The sequence below is a fragment of the Odocoileus virginianus genome, chromosome 23, assembly GCF_023699985.2.
Source record: "Odocoileus virginianus isolate 20LAN1187 ecotype Illinois chromosome 23, Ovbor_1.2, whole genome shotgun sequence".
NCBI classification, from domain to species: Eukaryota; Metazoa; Chordata; class Mammalia; order Artiodactyla; family Cervidae; genus Odocoileus; species Odocoileus virginianus.
This window is the reverse complement of record NC_069696.1, coordinates 34585732-34607359: the sequence shown is the minus strand read 5'-3', so window position 1 is coordinate 34607359 and position 21628 is coordinate 34585732. Positions and strand designations below refer to the sequence as shown.

General features: G+C 39.4%; 1 protein-coding gene across 2 annotated transcripts in view; it reads left to right on the top strand.

The window, feature by feature from the left end:
* Positions 1 to 21628, top strand: part of TMTC1 (transmembrane O-mannosyltransferase targeting cadherins 1) — a 288889-nt gene that overhangs the window by 236314 nt on the left and 30947 nt on the right. For both annotated transcript variants that reach the window (XM_070453869.1, XM_070453868.1), the window contains one exon: positions 14422 to 14530. In XM_070453869.1, the coding sequence (XP_070309970.1) occupies positions 14422 to 14530 (109 nt within the window). The remainder of the gene's footprint in view (positions 1 to 14421; positions 14531 to 21628) is intronic.

Below are 21628 nucleotides of genomic sequence, written 5' to 3'. Positions count from 1 at the left end.
ATACTAACAGACATTAAGGAAGAAATCAACCATAACAATAATAGTGGAGGATTTTAACACCTACTTTCATTAATGAACAGATCATCTAGACAAAATCAGTAAGGAAACACAGTCCTTAAATGATACATTAGAGCAGGTGGACTTAATAGATATTTATAGAGCATTCCATTCAAAAGCAGCTGAATATACATTTTTCTGTGTGTACATGGAACATACTCCTGGATTGACTGCATGCTGGCCAACAAAGCTAGCATTGGTAAATTTAAAGAAGTTTAAATCATATGAAGCATCTTTTCTGACCACAACACTATGTGTTTAGAAATCAGCCATAAGAATTTATAATCCCATCTCTCATGTATCTGCTCTATTTCATTAGTGTATGTGACTTCAGGTTAGACTCACACCTTGAACATCATTTACTTGATCAACTGTACCCCCAACTCAGGGTACCCCCCCTTTGCATGCATTTTGCTTTTCCTCAGACCAGTACTTCTCAATTTTTTTCTCATTATCACTCACCTCCCCACCCCAGGAGCCATTTAAGCATTTTTTTTTAAATCACCCCCCCCAAATTAAATATTCAGTTATAAATTTGTTATGTATTGTAGAGTTTAAGAGATCACAAACCATTGTAATATCTAATTTTATTTTTATAGTAATCTAATACTATTTTTCATTGCACCACTCCCACTCCAGGATGTATATGTATGTATAGTTATCATCTCTGTAAGTATGTCCTAGACCTTCATCCAGTCTACCAAGTGTTGGAGGTAAAAACATGCATCTGAATTGAATGTGATCCTTACAAAACTCTAAAGACACCATCATGGAAAAAAACACAAGCAGAGGTTATAGCTGTTAGAAGTTCCTCCCTTATGGTCTAGTAATATCTCCCAAATATTTTCTGTCTTCCTAATATATGTATCCTTTGTTCCTCTCCTCAGTGCCTATACACACACCTGGAAGATGACACAATGTTTTACTTACTAAGAACACTTAAGTCATTCAAGGTTAATTTTTGTAGCTTCCCTTGCCCCTGTCTCATTTCCTACATGTTCATAGATGTCCTCTTTAAATTTTGCTCTTCCAGGGGAAGAAGAACTGTGTTGTCTCCCTAATAAGCCTAGTGGTCACACCTGTGTTTCTGTGGCTTTTTAACTGAGGCATAATTAACATGCAAAAATCCACAATATTTTTTGTTTGGTACAATTAGTTTTGACATTTTTTATATACTCTTGTATTTACCTCCAAAATAACATGTATAACATTTACCCCAGAAAGACCCCTCCTGCCTCTTTCCAGTAAGGTACTCCCTTCTCTGAGGCAGTCATTGTTCAAATCAAAATTTTTCACCACAAACTAGTTTTAGCCTGTTACAGAACTTCATTTAAAGGTGAACGTTTAATACTTTGGGGCATCTGGATAATTTCACTTAGCATGATTTTTTTGAGCCTTATCCATGTTGTTACATGTTACATTTTTTAAAATTGATGAGTAGTAGTGTCTCATTGTATAAATTCCTGAATTTGTTTATCCATTTTCCTGTGGGTAGATACTTGGTTTATTTATAGGCTTGAGTCATCATGAATATTCATGCTGTGACTAGTTATGTCCAAGTCTTTGTATATTTATTTTTCTTGTGTAAATATCTGGAAATAGAATTGTGGGTAGATAAATATTTAATTTTTTTTTTATTTAATGTTTTAAGAACCTGCCAGATAACAGTTCTCCAAAGTAACTGTACCACTTTTCACTCCATTGGTGAAAAGATCCATTTCCATTGGTGAGAGATCCACTTGTTTAGCATCCTCACTAACATCTGGTGTTGTCAGTCTTTTGTTTTAGCCGTTAGTCATTAGTGTAAAGTCCGCATGTGTTATTGGTTCTTTTTCTCTCCCTTTCCCTGCCCATTAGCCTGAGCATTCGCTTCGGTCTTCAGATTCTTCCCATTCCACAGACTTCCACATGCCCCACTTCTTCTGGGGAATGTCTCCATTCAGCTACTCCAGCAAGTGGTTCTCTTCACTCCTTCCGTTCTCTGATCAAATTGGCAAGACGAATAGTTAGCACTTACTGCTTCTTTTTCCCCCTTACCTGTTCATTCAGCTTCTGCAGCTGCTCTCCTAATACCAGCTGTGAATTCTAAAGACTCTCTCAACTCTCACTCCCCTTGATTTCTCTGAAGTAAAGAATACGATCCCATTGACCTCCTGGTGCTTTGAAGCTGTCTATTTTGTTGCTCATAACACATTATCTTTCTTTTCTATGTCCTGCATCTGCTCTTCTTCTACCCTCCCACTACATTTAGAACTGAGAAATTCATTGATTGTCCATTGCATACACACGTATAGTGTGAATATACAAAACTTCCCACAATCCTGCCCCTTTTTTCTTTATTTTCTGCCACTCTCCCACACTGTATAAACAAACTCCCAGCTAAACTGACTCCTTGTCACCATTCAAGAAAGAGAAATGCACAGACTACATTTGAGAGAACATTACAAAGATTTTTAAGTGACAATTCTTCTAGTTCACCCAAAATATTATTTCTTTGCATTTTATCATCTTATATTCCATGTCTGTACAAAAGTGAATTATCAGAGAAATGATGAGAATGTTTACCCACTTTCTTAAGATTTAGGTGTTATTTATATATATACATATACACAGATTGCTAACTGTTCAAATATTTTCATAAGTAACTTTCCCCTGACAAAAACTCTTCTCAGTCATGCTGTGATTACTAATGATGAGAGCATGAGTGAGTTGTTTTAAATCTGTAGCATGATTTGCAAGGAAGAAGGAAGGGTCCCTTTTCTCAGTCCTTTCTTTTGCTGCGATAAACACTCTTGAGGACAGAAAAAAGCTGTGCACTGTTGGGGAAAGCAAGCTTTCAAGAACCCCAGTTTTGTTTATATTCTATTGAAAGTGTTGGGTGGTCATCATTTTTGCCTTGCATAAATATTTCTAACAGAAGATAATTAAACAGGCCAAACCGCTTTGTCCAGCATAGGATTTTCCAGTGGCCTTACCTTCCCTGAAAATCATGTTTCCACTCCTTTAATTCTCACAATCTTTCCTGGCCTCACTTTCAATCTAGTGCTCTTTAACTGCTGTACTGGGGAATGGCTTGGAACAACTCTTGACTCATAGCTTAAAACAGGTAGAATTCAATAAAAAGAATACTAGAAGTGCAGGTGTTCACTGGAAATAAAAATCAAGCAACTGTTTATCTCAAATTCAGTTGGAGATCGACTTTGCCTTGACATAGAGGTTAAATTCAGAATTTAATGTGGTAGAAAGCCTCAAAAAATTTCAAATCTAAAAATGCTCTGTGTAGGCCAGGAAGAGAAATGCCAGGGATAGGACTATGCATGCTGTCTGTGTCCCCTCTGGCCCATGCTTGCCTGTGACCTGCAGTTCTGTCCTGGGAAGTACCTTGAGGCCTTTGAGACTTCCTCCCTTTTTGCTGACTTCTTACTAATTCTGCCAACCTCCCTGCCTTGAGCAGGGCCCACTCTGGTGCTTTCCTGCTGGGCAGCATTGTAGGGCTGTATGCCCTCAACCTTTCTGCCACCTCTTTTCTTCCAGGTAAAAAGAGGGGTGACTGACACTTCAGTGACAAGTTACAGAGCACTTCCTCACATCTCATGCACCTGCCCACTGAAGGTTTCCAGAGGGCAGGCACCTTCACTCCCTCATTGCCAGCTGGGAGATGGTGAGGGACGTCACATGCCATGAGCTGCGAAGCGAGACCTCCAGAGCCAGATGCTTGCTTGCATCACATGGCTGCCCTCTGTGCTGTCCCTGCGCTTTCTTCAGGACTAGGAGCTGTAGAGCTTAGTGAGTGTGGATCTCTGCTTGACCGCATAGGAGTGTGTGATCCTGGGAAAACAATTTGATCTTGCAGTGGCTCCAGTTAATCATTTGCAAAGTAAAAATAGGGCTTCCCTGGTGGTTCAGATGGTTAAGAATCTGCCTGCAATGCAGGAGACCTGGGTTTGATCCATGGGTCAGGAGGATCTCCTAGAGAATGGAATGGCTACCCACTCCAGTGTTCTTGTCTGGAGAATTACATGACTGTAGCCTAGCGGGCTACAGTCCATGGGGTCGCAAAGAGACACAACTGAGAGACTAACCCACACACAAAGTAAAAATACTGCTAATAACCAGGTCCTTCATGAGTACTAAACAAGAGAATGCATGTCAGTACTTAATGTAGGACCTAACCCCAAATAAAGATAAAATAAGCCTTAGTTATTATTACTACTAGCCCAGGGATGTAATTTTTCACTTCAATTTGAAGCTCATATTCTTGGCTAAAATTAATAATAAATCAGAAGTGGGTGGTACATTTTCTGTTCCTGCTGTTGAACAGCTTTAGTCAATATTCAACCTCCTTGAGACTCCTTTTCAAAATAAGAGATGGGACCTGATGATTCTGTAAGGCTCTTTTGCTGCAATAATCAGTGGTTTTCACTGTGACTCCAAGTTTCTCAACTCTTTGCTGAAATGGAAATAGAAGATCAGAAAGGAATTTGAAAGTCCCTGTTCCCTTCAGAGGCAATCCTGCCTTGGAGCAGCACCGCGCCTTTGCTGAGAGATCAGTGAGCCTTCAGGTAGAAATTCCAGATGCTAATTCAGCTGGAGAGGAAGGGAGGAGCACATGGAGCTAGCAGTTACCGCATCCTCCCATGTGCTCCATGCTCTGGTAAGTGCACTGTGTGTGCGTGTTTATTCCACTCTTTAGAGGAACCCGGAGAGGTAGAGATAACTGTGCATCTTTCACAGATTCAGCCACTGAGGCTCATGGAGGTGTAACATCTAACCCAAGTCCTATAGCTGGTGAGAGCAGAGCCGGAATTTAGACAGCAATCCACCTGAGCCTAAACCAGGGACATCCATTCAACTGCATCTTCCAGATGATCCTTTATCTATGGGGTAAATGAATCCTGCCTAAACCAGGCTAGTCTCAGCTGCCCTATTTTCCAGGAACCAACCTGGGGACATTATTTCTCTGCCTTCCTTCAAATTGCTAAAGAGCTTAGCATCAGTATTTTGTTTGCTTCGAAGACGTGCTACTTGAGACTTGCCCCACCCCTCAGCCCACCTCTATGCACTCATGGTGCAGAACTGGCTCCATGCATGCAGGCGCAAGGCCATCGGGAATAAGCATCCTGCTGCCAGGGTTCAGGGCAGGGACCTCACCAAGCAGATAAAGAGCCAAAGGAGCGTAAGAGGAGGGGACTTGGGAAGAACCTTCTCTCAGGACCCACTCCTGCCAGCCCTGTGTGAGGTCTTCTTGTGAGCTGTGTTTCCATGTCTATAGCTCGGTGACTAGACCATGTCAGAACTGTCCATCATTCCCTCCCTTGGCTTTCAGCTGGGGAGAGAAGTGTTAAAGACCACCCACACCACACAGGGCAGCCGCCCCACCCGGCCCCATCCCTCCATACACTATGGCTCCAGACACCTGACTCTGGTTCTGCAAACCTACTGCAAGCAGGATGGGGATGTTCAGGGGATCTACTCTCATGATTCTAACTATAGTGAATATGGCTTTGAATTGAAAAAAATTCACTCTTCACCACGAATATATATGAATCTGTCCTCCAGACAGTTCTTCTACATGGCTTCCATAAAGAATGAAGCAGAAAAACTAGGGCAAGCGCCCATAAACTAGGTTTCCATTGCATCACCCAGTAAACTAGAACATAAAAGAGGCTACACAGGGCAGGATCCAATTTTCTTCTTTTCCTTCTGCTAGGAAAGACAGTAGAGTCACAGAAAAACATGCACTCTATAAAGACAGCCTTTTAGTCAGACATTCGCAATTTGACTTTCACAGTTCAGTTTTTCTGAGGAGCTGGTAAAGATCTGTCAGCATCCCCTGCCCCTCCCTTAAAGTCAACATCTTTTCCCTTTGTGAGAGACACCATTTCTGGATCCAACAGCAAAACACCCCAGCAAAGGAATGGTAGTTAAGAGACTGCCCAGCACTCCAGGTTCACACTGTGGTTAATAGGAGATTTTACTGCATGCAAGGGTATTGCCAAATCCATTTATTTCTGTTATTGCATTTCCTAAATTCTCCCCAAATGTCAATATTTTTTTCAAAGCAAGCATCTGCTTTCAGTTTAAATGAATGTGTCATGAGATTTTGCACAGGAATTGAAAAAGTTTTCTAAATTGATAAACTTAACAGGTCCTTAATTACCAGAGGAAAACGTGCTGAAGCCTTATTTGCTTTTGCTAAATATCTGTCACTGAGGCAGAGCCAGGAAAGTGAGATGAGGCAAATGTTGTTACTTAACACGTGAGAAAAACAGTCCCACTGCTGTATAACCAAAGGGAAATTTCCCTGTGAAACTACAAATGTTTAATGGCAAAATTTGCACATTATGAACAAGATCTAATTTCTAGTTAATGTTTCTCTTATGAAAGCAGTGAGGAAGATGTTATTGGTCCCAGGATCCCCTTCTCAGGGATTTTAGCCTTTTGGAAGTTCCTAAGGGAGACCTAAGAGAAAGGAGTTTTGCTTGCAAAATATTAGGAGACTTTTACTTCTGTCGATGCCTATATGGACAGTACAGGCGCTGAGACTTGGACACACAAAAGTACCTGGCCACAGAGCTTCTATAAGCAACACAACTGCTCTTCCAATTGCAGCGTCACCCTCCAGGCACCCCATCTACCGTCTCCCTGTATCACCTGGCATCTGGAATGTCGCTCATCTAGGCAAATCAGCTGGCCACTGTGACCCTTTTGCTCCATTTGCTCAAGAAAATCTTCTCTTTCCTCTTTTTAGCTTTCCTCATCCTTATATGTGTAGCCTTATATCAAGGATCAACTGATCAGGCCAATCCCACATAGTAAGCAGGACAGAGTTTTTAAATCATAGACTGAAGACCACCCTCAACAGAATCACCTGGGGGGCTTACTAAGATTCCTGAACCCTACCCCTGACCTACTGAATCTTAGGAGGCCTGGGATCCTTCCTTATACCAAACCCATATTGATTTTTTTAAGGATGTTATTGAATTTGTTATAATACTGCTTTTTTGTTATATATATATATATATATTTTTTTTTTTTTTTCTTTTTGGTGGGGGTGCTGTGAGGCATGTGGGATCTTACCTCCTTGACCAGCATTGGAACCCACACCCCCTGCATTGGAAGGCAAAATCTTAACCACTAGACCACCAGGAAAATCCTTTCCTGTACTGATTCTTAAGCACTAAAATTTAAGAACAGTAGATCTAAGGGAAAAGTGAAGACAGAATATTTTAAGTCCTGGAGGATTATCAGTCTTCAGCTGGCGACTGTTTGACGGATGAGGACATTCAGGATGCAGAGAGGAGATAATATTGCCTAATCCAGGAGCAGATTTACTTCTCCCTGGTTCTTCCACCTTTTTGGAGATCTCTAATAGTTCTATCAGTGCCTGCAGAAGCCTTCACAGAAGCTCTGACAGGCCTCACAGTGTGATATGAATTTCCACATCAATTGTTGTTCAGTCACTAAGTCGTGTACTTTACTCTTTGTGACCCCATGTACTGCAGCCACCAGGCTTCCCTGTCCTCCACTATCTCCCAGAGTTTGTTTAAACTTACGTCCATTGAGTTGTTGATGCCATTCAACCATCTCATTCTCTGTTGCCCTCTTCTCCTCCTGCCCTCAGGATAAAGAAGTGTGTCCATGCCTAATTAGATGGGGGATGTACTGAGATTTCATTTTGTCAATTTATTCACCTGTTATGAAAAGCTAGACTGCATATTAAAAAAGCAGAGACATTACTTTGCCGACAAAGGTTCGTCTATTCAAAGCTATGGTTTTTCCAGTAGTCATGCATGGATGTAAGAGTTGGACCATAAAGAAAGTTGAGCACTGAAGAATTGATGCTTTTGAACTGTGGTGTTGGACAAGACTCTTGAGAGTTCCTTGGACTGCAAGGAGATCAAACCAGTTGATCCTAAAGAAAGTCAGTCCTGAATATTCATTGGAAGGACTGATGCTGAAACTGAAGCTCCAATACTTTGGCCACCTGATGCGAAGAGCCAACTCATTAGAAAAGACCCTGATGCTGGGAAAGATTGAAGGCAGGAGGAGAAGTGGATGACAGAGGATGAGATGGTTGGATGGCATCACCGACTCAATGGACATGAGTTTGAGCAAGCTTTGGAAGTTAGTGATAGACAGGGAAGCCTGGCATGCTGCAGTCCATGGGGTTGTAGAGAGTCAGATGTGACTGAGCGACTGTAAATTGAACTGATGAGTTACTTACTTAAAGCTTTTTCTCTGAAATTCAGAAAAACAGCCTGTGGACTTGCTTGGTTGTTGAGAGGAAATACACATCCTTGATGAATCACATGCTTGGTGAAAATGTTACTTTCATATTTTCCATCTTTTGAATTGACTTGTCAATTCCGTCTAAAGGGCTAACAGAGTATTCCTATATAGATGGGGGCTTACATTGATAATGGGCTTTGGATTTCCCTAAATTGCCTATTATAGAGCCAAAAGAATACATTAGGGAGTTTTAATACTGTTGAATTCTGGCCCAGAGGTGATCTGTACTGTCAGAATACATAGGTAATTCCCATTATTAAGCATTTTGTAATGTCTATTTGAAATTTTCTGCCTCTCTTGTTATTCCTTTTTACATGGAAATAACTGCTTAAACCTTTCTTTTCTAAGAAGCTTTCCTGGCATGACTGAAAAAGAGGCTCAAAATTGCTCCCGATTCTTTCTTGCCTAAATATTCACCTTTAGCCATCACCGCTGCAAAATGAAGCCCCTCTCCTTTGTGTGGCTCCAACATTAGCTGAGTGGGTTCTGAACTATCAGTCTGCCATTTAGGCCTTCTCAGCTTGGCATTTGCCTGAGAGTGAGGTTTCCAGGGGGGTTGACTGTTTCAGTTACTGGGGTTTTTTATATTCAGTGCAGTGCTATTCATTTGTGTACTTAGTGACAATTGTTACTCTAAAAATCCTTTGTAATATCAGACCAGACACAGGAAAAATGACTCTACCATCTAACTTAAATTTCTTATGAGTAGTTTGAAATGTGACTGTAAAACTGTTTGGTGGCATATCAGGGGAGGGAGAGGGGAGGCTCTGAAGAGCTCCAGGACCATAGTCCTTTATGTGTCAGCCCAGAAAGAATTAACCATGAGGCAAAGCAATAGATAAGTGATTTATTAGAATAGGATGTTTGTGAGGCTTACAAACAGGCTGGTGAGAGAGTGCCACACCTGAGAACTTAGTGGACTACAATTTTTTAATCAAACAAAAAGTGGGGAGGTGGAGAAGACCTTCTTTGACTTTCTTGAGTAGACATCATGCTTCCATCATCACCTCCTCTCCCAGTTTGAGCAGGGAAGTTTTCTTGTCCCTGTGTGGTCAAACAAGGTCCGCAAATTATTGTTTTTTTATGTGTGCAGAGACGGTGTCCTAGAGATCATTAACTTACTGAGTTCATTGGGCAAGATGTAGGTCTTATACCACCATTGTTTTGTTGTTTTGGGGCATGTCTCATGCTTCGGTTGCATGGTTTTATTGCTAAGCAAGTCTGCTTGGTTTTGTTGTTAAACGAACCTGCTTTCTTGAGTAATCATTCATTTACAGGGGTCTCCCATATTTTTTCTGCTTACAATCCCCTAGTAGGATTAACTATTTAACCACCTACTTTGACCCTTTACTCTCTCCCTATCAGAAGTATATTACTTGGAAGGAATTTCAAAAGCACTACATTCTCCTTAGTTTGAGAAATTAATTTTTAAAAAGAGGATGTAAGTTTAATGGATGATTTTAGAAACATTAACAAGCTGATAAAGTCAAAACATTTGGTAGCTACTGTGTGCCAGAGACACAGGGTAATCAGACAATTGCCTAAGGAAGCAGTAATAGTGGAGGTAGAGTCAGAACCCAGTCATTTTGGTTTTTGAGTCTGTGCTTTTAGCTACTATGCAGAGAAGCTGCCTAGCAGTGCCTGGTAAATAAGAACTGCTCAATAAATGGAAGATATACTGTAATTTTCATATGAGTCTAAGGCTTGGGATGCTTCTCTATTCCTAGGATCACTTCTATAATATTGAAAGAGCTGTAGAAACAGAGATATAAAATAAATAATTATATCACTTGCCTCTGTTATTTTTTAAAAAAGCTTAATTGAGAAGAAATAAATATCTAGGAATGAAGAGAATAGTAAAACCTTGGATTAAAAAATAACTTAGTAATTATTGGATTTGTGTTTATACAGATTACCTTACTAGTCTCTGGGATGAAAGAAGTAACTAAAATTAGTAAGACATGGGTTCTGCCTATGAAGGAGCTTACAGCCTAATAATGGTCACAGAGAGTGACAGAGTGGATGCAGAAATGCCAATCATGGCCCAGTGATGGAACATGCTAAATTTGAAGTTCCAAAGTTGAATCCTAGTATTATAGTAGCTGTGTGCTAAGAGCAAATCCTGTGAGCACTCCAAATCTCAGGGTTTGTTTTTTTTTTTTTAATTTTTCTTGGACTGGTGGTAACTAGTATTGTTTTCTAAATCTTTAAAATGGAAATAATTATGCATAATTCAAAATGCTTAATGGGAATTAAATAATGCAAAGTAATCACTTACTCTGTCTTTAGCAGTGAATAAATGTTGAGCAAAGAGCTACTGTGCCACATGAAGCTTTGAAAACTTACCTGTATGGAGCACTCACTGACAGACTCCCACCCTCCTGCTGGAGGCAGTGGGGGTACCCTTTAGGTGCAGTGCCAGGGCCTTGCAGAAGCAAAGTAGGCTCAAGCCTAGTTGCTCTTCAGAATGTTGAGCTGAAGAACAAGGGGCAGTTGCCCCTTTGGAGGCCAGAGCAAGGCTTTTATTCCCCTAATATCTTTTTTTCTTAAAGGAGACTCAAAATAAAGTAAAAATTTAAGAAAGGTAGCATATATATGGTCTCTGCTTGTGTTACATGGTTAGGAGCTCTGATGAGAGGATCATCAGAGCTATTAAGAACACCACAATCTCAGAACACTAAGGTCTTTATATGAGTACACCAAGTGATTTTAACATACAGTGAGGAGAGAGGTGCGCTGGAGTAGTGATCTCTTAGGTTCTGTAGGGTAGATGTCAAAGGTCTGCCTAGACTCATACCCACTAGTCCACACCACTGGGTATGTTTGTTAACAGTGCTTAGAACCATATTATAGAGGGTTTTAAACTAAGTAAGTGTCTGTGAGCAGTAGGGAATTAATGAAGATTTTTATATAAGGCAATGTGTTGAGAGCAATGCTCTAGGGGAAAAAAAATGTATCCTTTAGTTGTCTCTATATAGTAGAAGGAGGGCAAAGAGGGAACTAGAAGTGGGGTATGAACTAAAGTGTTAACAAGTGAAACTGAGTAAGATGCACTCCAAGCTGTAATAATATTCCAATAGAATTATAGGAATATCGTCCTTGTTTTTTTTAATATAGGATAATTAACAAAGAAACATGGGCCATAATGCAGATATGAAAAGGATGCTATTGAATTCAGAAACAGGTTGAAATGAAATTTAATTCTCACATAGTAATTACATGCTATATGACAAGGAAGGTTCTATCTAGGTGAAGGTTCTATTTGCTCTAAGTTAATGTGTCAAAAGCACACCAGTTTCATAACTCCTACCAACGGGTGAACAAAAAAGAAACTACAGGAAAAATATATCTTTCCTATTAGTCCTCTCCCTTTAAGAAACATAAATAACAGCAACAGAACTACCACTTACCAATTTCTTGGGCTTTCTTTAAAAACATTTATAATTATCTGTTAACTTGGCATGTGCCTGACCCCTACTGGGGACTAACGACTTTCAGAGGCTCCCAGGGAAAAGCAGAGGCCTCCAGGAATGCAGAGTCAAGGCGAAAAGAGTCTCCTCTGCCCCAGTCTTTGCATCTTGTAATGCTTACACACCACATGAAATTACAGGATGAGGTGTTTTCTTGCAAATTATCAGTCAGTCCCTGAAGAGATTAATAGAGGTACAGTTTTTCATAAAGAATTCAAAGTTCCCTGTGAATAACTTGGATGCTAACTTTTCCAATATGTCACGTGAATGTGAATGGACAATCTCAAGTATTTAGATTCATGGACTGCACATGGTAATTAACCTCACTGAGTTTATATACAAAAGGTTAAGCTGTCATTCTTATTGATGTGAGTCGTAACAAATGCAAGTCATTAAATCTTTGCTATCAAATTGTTGTGGCTTTTTCTTTGCTGATTTTAAGGAATATCCGAGCTAAATTGTGTCCTGAGAGGCTTGATTTTCAGCCTTAATTTTCTAAATCCGTATCTTCCTTTGGATTTTGGGGAAATTTCCAAATTAATGTTAATAAAGATTTACAAAATCCTTGGAGGAAGAGTTCTTCTAACCATGAAATCAATAGTTAAATTACCAGGATTAAATATATGTTTTCATTTAAAAACATGTGCCCATGGAAGAATTACTTCAAAGTTTATTTTAGAAGAGAAACCCAAGTGTATGTAAACATAGTGAACTTCCATAGAGTCTTATAGATAATGACTAAATGAATGGATCAACAAGAAAGCAGCTTAGTGCTTTAAGAGCTTTAAGAACTGTAATGCAGATTTGTTAAACTTTGCATCTTTAAAGCCCCATCCCAAGGACGAGCCACTTAAGGAGGCAGATGTTACACCTTGATATCAAGAGGAGCCCAATAGGAGTTAGCTAGATCCCCAAAAGGGAGAGGCTAGCATGGACAGCCACATCCCCTGGGAAATAGCTACAATTTATGGTGATAAATGTTTGCTAAATCGAATGGTAGTAAACACAGTGTCTGTGCTGGAAACATGACTTTTTTCCCAAGGTCTTTGATGGAAGACTGTCTTCTAGGTAAAACAACCTTGTAGCATGCTACTTTTAGCAGTTGGAACTCAAACATATGGAGTCAGCACTGGGTTTCCCCTATAGATCTTCATCCCATAGAGCCTGAAGCCCTGCATAGAGGTTCTGTGGCAGGAGTTACTCTCAGGTGCCTTTGATAATTCAGGGAGCAGCGCTGCTGAAATCTCAGTGTGTGTACAAATTACCTGAGAATCTTTTTTGAATGAAGGGTCTGAATTTTTTACCTCCAGATGGGGCCTGAGACTGCATTGCTAACCAGATGCTAGGTGATGTTGAAGATACTGATCCATGGATCACACTCTGAGCATCAAAGTCATAAGAGGTGGATTTTAAGCAATTAGAATAAGCAGATATGATATGAGGGAAGAGCACTGGAACTTGACTCAGAGTCCTAGTTATGTGAACATGATGAGTCACTTAACTTTTCTGAATCCAAATTTTCAGATTAGAAAAATGAGTATGATAAGACAATAATACTTGCTGCATGAGATTGTTGTGAGAATTAAATTAACGTTATGTAAAAACTGACCAGAGCATTTGGTATATATTCTTTGCTGAGTAAATTATTGTTGATCCTATACAGTAAAAACATAAGAATACAATTCAGTGTTGGTAACTGATAAAGCTGAGGGACCCTTAGGCTATGTGCCCTTCATAGTTCTAGGGGCTCTATTCTTTATTCCACCTCTGTTGTCAATTACAGTGTCTAGAGTTTAGCAAGTGGTCAGTGTTTGTGACATTGTATTGACAGCAAATTTGATCACTGCCAGTGTACATTTTCGGCTTCTAAAACACTGATGTCATACTAATGACCCAGTGTTTCCCCATGGCACTAACAGGAAAGAGAATTTTCACCCAAAATAATGATAATAACTTTCAGGCCTTGAGCCCTCTTTGAATGAAAAATGTAATCACTGGGAGAAAACTAAAATAAAGAAGACCATCAGACTAATTTTCAATAAAAATAGGAGGATAAAATAGCCGGTCATTCTTTGCCAGCCAGTATCTCATAATTTCACAAATTATGTGTAAGAGCTATCTCTCTTAGATAGAAAAGCAAAGATGGACATGGGCAGTTTGGCTGGCTTGCTTCTATTAGGAGCCCAGCCTGCAATGGTGTAGTTAGTATGAGAGGGGCTCGAACCATCCTCCACATTATAAGGTGACTCCCGTGCCGCCCAGGTCATGTGCCCAAAATTTCTCCTCTGAAAGTTAAACTTTCTATTTAATCAATTTATAAAATTTTAAATAGAATTCTCAAAAAGTACATAGCAGGAAATGGAAGGTAGACAAATCAGTGAATAATCTGCAGCATCATTTACATCTTAACATTTCTTTCCACTGAGAATTCAGAGACAGAAACTTGTTAGCACCTGGAGGAAGTCTAGTTTAATTTATTTGCAGTAAAATCCAGAGTGAATCCGTTAATCTTTGTTAAAAGAAATGAGATTTTCAAGTCTAATCAGAGGATTTAAAGTTTTATTAAAAGATGTCTTTTTTTTCCCCCTCTTATAATCTATAGGTCTCAGGAGAAAAAGGAAGAGGCTATCACCTTACTGAAGGATTCCATTAAATATGGTCCAGAGTTTGCAGATGCATATTCAAGCTTAGCTTCATTATTGGCTGAGCAGGTAATTGTTTCCATTTAGTTTCACGTAATATTTTCTTAAGTGTTTCTGTTGAAGGTATAAATTAATGTCATAATACACAGATTTTTATATCATTTAATTTGTAAGTTCATAATGGACAACTAATCTGTATATCAGTTTTCTTCTTGATAGAAATCACAAATCTAGGTTTCTCACTCCAGTATTCTTTGTGCACGTATGGGGTCTCTAAACTAAGATGGTCCATTATAAACCACTACTAAATTCTTCATCACTTTGGGACAAAATACGTCATGAACAGTACATGATATTTGCTTGTTTAATTACTACTCATTTATATTTTTCTGGGGAATTGCTAATGGACTAAGATCTCTGAACTCAATATGGAAACAATTACCAATAATCTTATAGATCCTATGTCTTAATACCTATCAGAAGATTACAGAGTCACATAGGACAGGCTCCTAAGAGAGAACATTTTTCATGGCATAAAACAGAGAAGTATTTTGATTTCCCCACTTTTCACTGTATCTAAAATTCCCAGGTGGCTCAGTGGTGAAAGAATCCACCTGCCAATGCAAGAGATGTGGGTTCAATCCCTGGATCAGGAAGAGCCCCTGGAGGAGGAAATGGCAACCCACTCTAGTATTCTTGCCTGGGAAATCCATGGACAGAGGAGCCTGGCGGGCCACAGTCCATGGGGTTGCAAAGAGTCAGACACAACTGACTATGCATGCAAGCTCCTGGCTGCAAACCATTTGATCCCACATTTCAGTGTTCTGGATGCATGCCCCCTACTGTGGGAAAACAAATATAAGTTGTCTTCTCTAAATTGATGATAGAGTTTTGTTGACACACATAAGTGCCCTCAATAGAAGGTAGATTCTGCTATTACATAATTTCAGATTGTCTTTAAAGTTAAACTCAAACTCAACACGTTTGAAAGATGCCCTCCAGCATGGACTTAAATGAAATGAATGATTTGATGTTGTCAGGTACAGGGGGGTGCAATTTGCATTGGAAAAACCTTGGAGATTTCACCAGGAAACAAAATTAGGACATTCAGTTGCTATTTAAGTGTCAGAAATGATAGATCTAGTTGTCTTGCTCTGCTAGTCTCCATATAGTGTAGGTGGGCTTTAGACAAAGGCCCGTATCTCCAGTGGGTGATTTTAATGCATGTTTTAGCACAAAGTTTAAGCTAAAATGATGATGCTCATGTTTTATGGTAGACATGGCTGTCCTCAGCTGCCTTGGTTTGTGCTGAAGCAGACACAGTTGGAGTTTTCTGGAGAAAAGATTCCATCATTATTCCCTTTTCTCACTTCATCCTGGCTCCTTCATTTTCATAGGAAGACCCTCCCCTACCTCTGCCTGGCTGGGTGGCTTGCAGCTACTCAGACAAGCCGCACACAGAGTTATGGCCTTTGTACTAACTGTGCCTTTTGCCTGAAGCACTGTTCTCCCAGATATCTTAGAGTTTCTTTCCTCATCTCATGCTGGTTTTATTTCTGTATGGGAGGACTATCTATGATTACTCTTTTGAAACAACTCCTTCACTGCCCCACACGTTCTTTGATTTCTTTTCAAAGCATTCATCACCATCTAACATACATTTATTTATGTCTGTGATCTTTCTCCCACCACCAGAATATTTCTGTGATCCAATCTCCTTGAGAATGGCTGTCTTGTTTATTCATGACTCTCCCCCCATGTCTGTCACATTGTATGCAGTAAGTAAATACTGAGTGAATGAAAAGTGAAAGTCACTCCATCTTGTCTGACTCTTTGTGATCTCATGGACTATACAATCTGTGGAATTCTTCAGGCCAGAATACTGGAGCGGGTAGCCTTTCCCTTCTCCAGGGGATCTTCCGAACGCAGGGATCAAACCCAGGTCTCCCGCATTGCAGGCGGATTCTTTATCGGAGCCACAAGATGAATGGATATGATCTGAAGACCATGTAAGCCCTCCAGTCCGCACATGACCAAGGTTTCATTCATCTTTAAAGTAGGGCTGGGCACGTGAGCCACAGTGTTTCGTGTAATGAACTGTGCCTCAGGGTCATGCCCTTGTCCCTGCAATGAAGGACAGTGTGAGAACAGCCAGGTGAAGTTTCTTCCGGCCGCAGACCAGGGTGGGGTTGAGGCCAGCACCTGCTCCATTGTTCAGTGGCTTCTGGATGAGGACTCAAGGGAAAATTTCTCTCATGGTTCAATATTCGGAATAGCTAGGTTTCTCCTGAACTACAAGTTTTTTTGCTTTATTTTTTAATCTAACGCATGAAAAATCTTACAAATGCTAAGAAAATCAATTCTAGCTTTGTCTCCAGTGGCCCCACCCCCAAATAACTGCCATCGACAGGATAGGCTACTTTTCTGTGTGTACTGCTTTTACTGGGTTTATCATTTTCCTTAACAGTTTGTTTTATTCAATTTGTGTTTTCTATTTTTGAAAGCTGCTTCAATTTTCTGTAAATGAATAAAGCACTGCATTAAAATTGGGCTTTCCTAGTAGCTCAGTTGGTAAAGAATCCACCTGCAATGCAGGAGACCCTGTTTCAATTCCTGGGTCGGGAAGATCCCCTGGAGAAGGGATTGGCTACCCACTTCAGTATTCTTGGGCTTCCTTTGTGGCTCAGCTGGTAAAGAATCTGCCTGTAATGCAGGAGACCTGGGTTCGATCCCTGGGTTGGGAAGATCCCCTGGAGAAGGGATTCAGTATTCTGGCGTGGAGAATTCCAAGGACTGTGTAGTCCATGGGGTCACAAAGAGGTGGACACGACTGAGCAACTTTCACTTTCAAGATAGTCACATCTTTTTTTTCTTCACAACTTGCCAGGACATACAATAAACATTTAATTGTTCTTCTTGATGATAATTACCCTGAAGGTAAAAGACAATGTCACTCACCTAATACCAGTGATAACAAGGTATGTTGTTTTAGGGGGAGCTCTTTACTGACACTGACACAGTTCCATCTCCCTGTAATGCCATTTTTTTCTTTCTCTCTTTCTAAATCATCCCCATTTTTCAAGATTCAATTCAACTTTCACTTCCTCCCCCAACACTCACCTGCCTCCCCATCTCATGGGGAGTTAGATTTCCTTGGAGCTTCTATGAAATCTTCAGGAACATGCATCAACTCACAAACCAATCACATATTTTTATTTCTTGAATTAATATCTGAACTATATAATGTAAACAGTTTATCAGGTTTATTTTTCCTCACAAAACTGCAAGTTTCTTTAAGAAAAGCCATGTCTTTGTATGCATATTGCTTCCCTAGGGTTCAGGGTACTTCACTGTATAATACAAGCCAGGCAAGCATACATGCATCATCTCTGGACTTAATGCACTTCGGGGTCAGTTCCCCAAATTAGGAGAATTTGACAGTGAATCAGGTAGCCTATTCTAGATCCCACTTCCTAGCAATACCTGTGCAAACTTGAGTGAGAAGTGTTCTACCTCTATGGGCCTCAGTTTCCAAATCTAAAATTGATAACTACTCTAAATAACCTTCCCTAACTCTTACTGATCTAACATTTTAAGAGTGTCTAAAAGTACCTCCTTTAAAGTCAACTAAGTGCTAATGAACTTTTTCCTGAATAACTTAAGGCTTCACTTCCATTAGTGCTGTTGTTTCTATACAAATAAAGTATTAACATATTAATATTGTGAAAAGCGATTTGCCTTAGTAAATATCCAAAAGTTTCAAATTGTATTCCTTTTGTAAATTGGTGAACTCCAAGTTCATGAAAAGTTACTTTATTAAAAATGATGACAATGTTTGGTGACACTGAAATTTGAGTCCATTCATCAATATCTTACTATTGCCAAATTTTATAGACATATATATCTATAAAACATAGTATTAATATATATCTTTAAAAAGGACAACATATATACATTTCCCCACTTAAAATCTTTAAGTGCCTTATTTAAAATCAATTATGTGGTAAATTTAATTTTTGAGAACCATAATGGCAAATTGATGTAACATTATTGCATGCCACATAGTTAAAGTTATAAACAAGTTTTAAGAAAAAACAAATTATGACTATGGCCACGAGCTTTCCTTACATACAAAGATCACATCTTTTGCCAGCCTTTCTTATTCTCGATTCGAATGTGAAATACTATGAACTTGAAGAATGTAATTGAAAGATTGAAAGGTCCTTCTGCTCCTTTGGGCAATTGATTTTAACATCAGAGAGAGCTCACAAGAGAGTAGCTGTTGGGCATAACTCAGGATTGCTTTCGCTCTCTGACTTTCAGCATCTTACCTTCATGCTTTGAAGTATTTAATAAAAGAATGCTTCAGATGCACAAGCATCAAGCTCGTATCCTTTGTTAGCAAATAAATTCATTTCTTGATAGCACAACTTTATTTATCCCAGAAAGCAAACCATAGTCGATCTGTAACACACTGGTAAGCCTTCCGTCACTTTGCTGGTCATCTTCCAGGACCACCACATGTGCACGTGCCCAGCCCATGCTCACTGTGGTTGCGGTGGCCCACAGTGTTAGAGAACCCTTTTCTGTATGGAGTTGAAATCAACAGTCCTGTGATTTGCTCCCCCTGGGCTGAGCCCAAGGGATAGCTTATTGAGCAGTTTTTAGATTTTGGGGTTTTTTAATCTATTTAGTCTTAATTGGAAGGTATTGCTTTACAATACTGTGTTGATTTCTGCCATACATCAACATAATCCAATCATAGGTAGACATATATCTCCTGCCTCTTGAACCCATTAGAACTGACTCAAATGCATTCCTTTTCATGGCTGAGTAATATTCCATGGTTTATGAGCACAACCACCTTGTCATTTTTCTGAACAGCTCTTTTCTATAATAAACTTGCTTCTAGTTGACCCTGATTTCTAAATACTTTCCTTCCGGTCATGTGCTTTACACAGGCTCTGGATTGTCCATTTTCTCTGTGACAAAATGGCTCGCAAATGGAACTGGTTTCTTAAATTATAGTTCAGTAATTTCAGGAGGACAAGAAATACTTTCCTGGCTTGAGACTATGTTTCTATTACATAAAACCCTAAAATTCATGATATTAACAGTTTCAGACTTTGTCTGAAACTAACACTGTGCTCCTTATTCTGTTGGAACTTAAAGGTAGCAAGTAAATCTGTTTGGACATAATAGAGAATTTGAGAAAGGAAATCTGTAAAGGAGGCCAATAATTTGAAAACACCTTATATGAAGGAGCATATTAAGGCCCGTGGTAGAGCACAGATTTGAAAGTGGTATATAATAGGAAGAAAATTAGGTGTCTGAAGAAAGTATTTTAAACATTGTAGAAATATGGCAGTATTTTGGAGAAGGCTTTAAAATGCATAGTTGAGAGCCATGTTTCAGGAAGATAGCATGGGAGTGGATAGACTCTACTGTGGAAGACGTATCCTTTTGTACTTAGAAACTGTGTACATGTGAAGGCTGAAAGAGAAAAATATTAGAAAATTAAAAACTCCAGAGCAGAGCACCTAAGGGACTTAGAAGATATATGCCCAATGAGAGCTCTGGGGAAGCCAAGGAGAAGCAAGATTTCAGAAACAGAGAATTGCACTAATAATATAGAAATCTAATGGAAAACATGGAAAGATCAAAGAAAATAAAATTCACCTTTCACCCCTAATATCTGGAAACAACAAATTTTACCATTCTTAATATACTGCAGTTCTTTTTAATATACTTATTTTTTCCAGTGGAGGTATAATTGAGATATTGGGGGTTTCCCAGGTGGCAGTAGTGCTAAAGAACCCACCTGCAGGAGAGTAAGAAACACGGGTTCAATCCCTGGGTTGGGATGATCTCCTGAAGGAGGGCATGGCAACCCACTCCAATATTCTTTTTTATTTAAACTTTTAGCTACAGTTATTTTCTTCTTTTGTTAAATGTGTATTTTTTAATTGAAGAAAAATTGCTTTACAGTGTTGTGTTGGTTTCTGCCAAACATCAACATGAATCAACCATAGGTATACCTATGTCCCCTCCATCTTAAGTACCCATCCCACCCCTCTAGGTTGTTACTCAGCACCAGTTTGCCACTCCAGTATTCTTGCCTGGAGAAATCCACGGACAGAGGGGTCTAGTGGGCTACAGTCCATAGGGTTGCAAAGAGTTGGACGCGACTAAAGTGACTGAACTGAACTGAACTGAAAGTGACTTAGCATGCATGCATGCATAATTAACATATTTGTTTCAGATATACAATGTAATGAATGATATACAAATATACAATATTTGTATATCTTGCAAAATGATTATCACAATAATTTCAGCACCATACATAGTTACAAAATATTTTGTGTGTGATAAGCACTTTTAAGATTTACTGTCCTATGCAAGACAGTGCTATTAACTATGGTTACCATACTGTACATTACATCCCTAGGACTTAATCACCTTATAACTGAAAGTTTGTGTCTTTTGACCCCCTTCACAGATTTTATCCCTCCCTTTCCCCTGCCTCCAGGAATCTATTCTCTGTGTTTATGATCTTGGTGGTCTGGGTTTTTTTTTAATTTTTAATTGAAATATAGTTGATATATGATATTATTGGGCTTTTCTGGTAGCTCAACTGGTAAAGAGTTTAATTCCTGGGTTGGGAAGATCCACTGGAGAAGGGATAAGCTACCCACTCCAGTATTCTTGGGCTTCCCTGGTGGCTCAGATGGTAAAGAATCCACCTGCAATGCAGGAGACCTGGATTCTATTCCTGGGTTGGGAAGATCTCCTGGAGGAGGGAACAGCTGCCCACTCCAGTATTCTTGCCTGGAGAATTCCATGGACAGAGGAGCCTGGCAGGCTACAGTCCATAGGATTGCAAAGACCCCTTTCTCCTGCTTCTGGGAATTTATTTTCTGTGTCTATGATTTTGGTGGGCCAGGTTGTTCTTTTTTTACATTTTTTAATTGAAATATAGTTGATATATGATATTATATGTTACAGGTATACAATATACTTATTCACAATTCTAAAGATTATGGTGTATTTATAGTTATTATAAAAATTGGCTCTATTCCCTGTGCTGTGGAATATATCCTTGTAACTTATTTCATACATAATAGTTTGCATATATTAATCCCCTGCCCCATATTGCCCATCCCT